We start from the raw sequence: 5,181 nt of genomic DNA, 5'->3' as shown, positions 1-5,181 counted from the left end.
ACGCTTCACTCTGTTACTTACTGCTGGGTTTGGCACTGATCTCTAGTGATTAGGGTTAAACGCTGACTCGAAATGGTTAGCTTTCATCAATTCAATTGTTCTGGTGACACTCTCTTTTCTCAGACTTTTTTAAACTTAGTAAAACTTTAGCAAGATCGTTTGGCACTTTATATACACAACATTAAACCTGAGTTCTATTCCTAGTGACCTCACAGCCTTCCTTCGACTTCTATCCATTCTGTGTGGTTTCAAGTAGCTTCAAATACCCTTAAAATGGAGCACTGATGGAAAGAGAGGGGGGTAATTTGAGTGCATCGTCGACTTCCTGGGAGAATACCCTCTAGAGGGTAAGGAACTTCCGAGGTTAAATAAGGTTTCCCTTTACTTAGCTTGCCTTTACATGCCGCATGTCTCCACGAGACAAAAAAGAGCCCGAGTTCCAGGTCACTTGTTGAGTCCATGTTTTGTCACGCAATCCAGACAAACGGCGGAGGGGATTGGGACAGATGGGATTGCGTGACAAAACACAATTGACTGAAACAGCGACTGACAACTTCCGGCAGTCAACACTTTTTTCATTTGCATCGTTTTTTTCTGTAGTCCGTAGAATTCTGTTAACGTTGTCAGCCTGCAACTGTGCATAACATATTGACATTGCCATGAAATAATCTAGAAAATTTTGCGTTCAATTAGACTATAATATCACCTATTATATTTACCAAAGCTGTGTTGTTACAATGCACTTGTTCATATAGAGTCGTATTGTTATTTAGTTCCCAGGTAATTTCTACGGCAACTCCTAAGACCGCAACACGGGTCTATAATTCGCCAGGGTTTGTGGTCTTTTTCTGTCGTCGTCAAAGCTCACTTCCAACGCTTTTGCGCAGGCCCTTAAGTCTTCGTTCCTTTGCGCATGCTTGAATAGGACGTTTCACCACCGCTGGTCAGAGGAAACAAAAACTCTGGGTTTTGCAATCAAGATCCGAGGTTCTGCGAGTACAGAATTTCGAATAACAAGCGTGTGGACAAGAATTCTTTCAAAATAACCCCCAGACATTCATTTTTGCTTAATTAGAATAAGCTTTTTTGCCCAATCATCGCATCGTCCGCCATATTGTTGTGAAGCTGTGCACAGTAAGATTCGCATGATGGGCTACTGAACATCGAAACACTTGCTAAGTTTGGTCTTTTGAAGTCTGCCGGCGTTCACAACCAATCCCCTCTACAAATTACGACAAAGGTCACCAACCTGGCACGAGTTGAGTGTTTTATTCGTTGTGAAGACAACATCTTGAGTTACACGATCAGCTTCTAACATGAACATTTTTGATAAAAAAACCATATTTACAAATTTATTCCAAAATAAAATCTACAACAAATTCTAAAAGGGTGTCCTTTAAAAGTCTTTCATCACATTGTCTTACTCACACATAAAATGTTCCTTTCAAGGCTGGTTTTCGTAGTAAATGTTAACGATTCATGATTCATGTAAAGAGTTCACAAAAAAGTGAGTTGGCTGCCTATCATTGTGTTGAATAAAACTGTTTGGCATAGAAAACCATCAAATCTGTTGTCCTTCCAACAGGAAGGACAAAATGTTGGATCATGAAAAACTGTAAACGAATAGAGAAGGCTCTTAAAATCAATGTAGCTTCAAAAATAGTTGACACCTCAATAGGGACTTTAAGATCTAAGATGGCGAAGTTGACGAAAACTTCATCCCTAAATATAAATTTGCACTATTTTAAGTCTGTTGCGATTATTCTATCACGTTCACGTCGTACAATGTGGACGAAAAATTACTAAAAATATATTAATACGAGCTGTTTTAGAGTAAAAACAGCGAGTGAAAGGAAGGCATTTGTATGCCCTCAAACCTACAAATTTGGTGATTTCACGTCGTTTTCATGCTGAGTACCGCAAAAATATATACTGAAATGCCTGTCGCACGATCATTTATATTCTTTTAAGCAACATTGCACACTTTATAGGCACAATGCATGAAACTCTGCGAGCCATCTTTGTGTTCCAAAACGGTCTTAATTCAGCTCCTGGTTCACTTTACAGTTTCATTTTCGTCTCACTAGTCATCTTCGGTGGCGTTGATGTAGCTTCGATCGTAATTTCCAAGATCAATGGGCAGCTGAAAATGCAACATAATTCACTTAATCAATATTAACACCAGGGTCGTCAGCTCATAACTCTGTAGCGACTATGTAAGGTCACTATGATCTTACAAGGTCACCGTGACCATATTAGGTCACTCATAGTATGACGCGTTTAGAATCGAGGCAGAATACCTCTTTCGTGCCACTTTAAACTTTTTTTGTAAAAAAAACACCACTCCTTGTGAATCGTTAAGATCAATCATGGAATAGACCAATTTCGATATATTAAAATTCAGACCTAAACAAAAGACATCATCTCGAGGCTCTGGGGAATAAATATAAGGATTTGTATGAGTTTATTCCCCAGAGCCTCGAGGTGATGCCTTTTGTTTTCGACTGAATCTTAATATATCGAAATTGGTCTATTACAGACCCAAACTTTCACGTTCAGCATAGAAAACAAATTTTCGTGGACTAAAATATAAACTGAAGTTGCTTTGAACATTGCTGAGAGAGTTTTTCTGAATTCACTTCCCGCGACCAAATCTTTTTGCTGTAATCATACGGAACATCAGCTGATAAGCGAAATGGGACTGAACTTAATATTAAGCACGCGACGTTTTGAGACGCGGACGGAAACCGGAAGAGAACATTTCGAATGCCAAGACAGTAGTGTCTCCCTAATGAGAACACTAGAAATGCAATATCTAAGGCTGAAAATTTATTCATAGTTGGGAATTTCATCCGACAGTTATTGTCCTTACCGTCTGGGCGGTCTTGAGTCGATGCAGTGTTTTTCCTATCTCCAAAAACGTTGGTCTTGATTCTGGGTCCGTTTGCCAGCACTGCCACATAATAGCATATCTGCAAGAGTGGAGACGGGTTTGTCAAATTAACTAGACGCTATGTAAGCCTAAACTGTGCTACCCGAAAGATTTTATATTTTTATTCAAAACTGAACTACGGATATCAGATTTCCAGCATTTTCATTGGCTCGCCGTACACAGGCTATCAGTTCATACACCTAATATGGGCATGGAACGCGTCAGCAATAAAGCGAGCTGAAAACATTTTTGCAGCTCTGAGAAAATTGGCCGACTAAAGCCGTTTTGGACCGAAATTGTCCCAGGCAAAAATCGATACTTCAGTGGAAGAGTTGTTGATCCTGGGGTTTTTAATAAAACAATTATTCTACTCGGGTTTGCTGTATATAAAATGATTATAGCCAACTCGGCGCTACTCGCCTCGTTGGTTATCTATCACTTCAAATCCAGCGCACCCTCGTAGAATAATTGTTAAATATACCAGAAATAACAATGCGTTGCAAAGTGTTGGATTGTTCTCCTCGATGAAGTACAGTACTGTTTGTTTATTCTTAGGGCTAAAAATAAATCATGTTTTTTCTCCGTTTTTAACGTTTATTTTCTCATCAAATCTATCTCTTTCGATTCCTTCTGGTTCTACGTTTTAAAGTGCTAATATGATGAAAAAAATAACTTCCCTTTTTTACTTCAGAGTTTGAAAGTGTGTTTGATGAACACCTGACTGGCAAAATTTTGAGCTTTGACTTTTATCCAAAGGCTGTTACTTTAAGTGCAATTTTTGGATTTCACGGTCCGCGATTACTCACGTTCAAAACTGACCGATTGGACCTCAGAGGGTTGGATCTTGGGAAACGTGACGCCATTTACTCACTAGCTTAAAATTTCGAAAAACCTTAAATAACAATGACCACAACCAGGTTTTCTGAGCCCGCGAGACTGAGCACCCCCAGCAAACCATCGTTTTAACGAAAACCGCTAGTCAGCAACCTGGTTCTGGTAATTGCTATCTAAGGTCTTCCTAAAGTTTCAGCGTGTAAATGCAGCTTATTATATATGCAAAACACGAGTTTTAAAATCTGAAAGCCCGAAACTCCCGTGCGGCATATTAATTCAGCGGTGTACACACTAATGAGTCCAGCTTTGACGTCATTTTCTCCTTGATCCAGCTTCAATCAACTCTCTCATAAGTGCACACCATCAGGAAATGGAAAAAGCGTCTGTTAGTAGAGCTGTCCGCGATCTTCCTCGTCTTCGTCACCATCATCGTCAACATCGTCGTTTTTCACGATTGATGTTAGACGGTGAATGAGCAACTTATCCAGTTCCGAAGAAAGCCGGAAAAAAATCGGGGCTTGAACGAGGCTCGAATCCAGGACCGCGCGATTGGGCGTTTACTGCTCTACCAACTGAGTTATCAATCTTATCGGGTGCTGAGTAAGATCCCTCTGGCTCCAGTTATTCGAAGGGTGGATAGCGCTATCCTCCGGCTGAATCACTATCTACTGGATAACTCAATTGGTTTTGCTGGTGTTTATCAGCTGGATAGCGTTATCCATCAGTTGAACACCGCACACCAATGGCTCAGTTGGTTGAGCACCGGGCTGCCATGCGGGAGGTCGTGAGTTCGACTCCGGCCGGACCAACACTCAGGGTCTTAAAACAACTGAGGAGAAAGTGCTGCCTTTGTAATTACATCCGCAAATGGTTAGACTTTGAAGTCTTCTCGGATAAGGACGATAAGCCGGAGGTCCCGTCTCACAAATAACTTCCATGTTCATTAGTTCCCTGCGGGACGTTAAAGAACCTACACACTATTCGAGAAGAGTAGGGGATGAAGTTCCCTGTGTTGTGGCTGTCCTCTGTGTGTATACGGGTGGGTGGGTATAGCAGGTCCACATCAGCTGAATAGCTGCGAAAACTTCAACCTGCTCAAACAAATAAATAACATACAAACAAACAAACAAACTGAAGCCTGTTGTTTTGCTTCATATCTCCCCTACTAAATCTTTGCCTGATGTCAAATAAACTTAGTGAAAACTAACCACATCCTGAACCGTCAAGATGTGTGGGATAAAAAATAATGATGATCCGCAAATCATACTGTTTGGGAATTGTGTTACAACTTAGAAATACTTCTGTGGCGGGAATGAAATACTCACAGTTCATCAGAGCAGAACGGCGGTTTAGGCATTCTGTAACCAACACGAAGCTGTTCGATCAAGTCATCCCTTTTCATGGCTGGATAAGGA

At 40.7% G+C, this 5,181-nt stretch overlaps 1 protein-coding gene across 4 annotated transcripts in view; it reads right to left on the bottom strand.

Annotated features, from left to right (window-relative positions):
- Positions 1 to 1,248: 1,248 nt before the first annotated feature.
- LOC138030222 (fibroblast growth factor receptor 2-like) overlaps positions 1,249 to 5,181 on the bottom strand; it is a 53,643-nt gene continuing 49,710 nt past the window's right edge. For all 4 annotated transcript variants that reach the window (XM_068878106.1, XM_068878108.1, XM_068878107.1 and 1 more), the window contains 3 exons: positions 5,092 to 5,181; positions 2,873 to 2,972; positions 1,249 to 2,143 (listed from right to left, as the gene is read on the bottom strand). The exon at positions 5,092 to 5,181 is cut by the window's right edge and continues 7 nt beyond it. In XM_068878106.1, coding sequence (XP_068734207.1) covers positions 2,084 to 2,143; positions 2,873 to 2,972; positions 5,092 to 5,181 — 250 coding nt within the window. In that variant the 3' untranslated portion in view covers positions 1,249 to 2,083. The remainder of the gene's footprint in view (positions 2,144 to 2,872; positions 2,973 to 5,091) is intronic.

The sequence above is a fragment of the Montipora capricornis genome, chromosome 13 (genome assembly GCF_036669925.1).
Source record: "Montipora capricornis isolate CH-2021 chromosome 13, ASM3666992v2, whole genome shotgun sequence".
NCBI classification, from domain to species: domain Eukaryota; kingdom Metazoa; phylum Cnidaria; class Anthozoa; order Scleractinia; family Acroporidae; genus Montipora; species Montipora capricornis.
The sequence above is the reverse complement of the archived record's forward strand: the minus strand, read 5'-3'. Positions and strand labels throughout refer to the sequence as shown.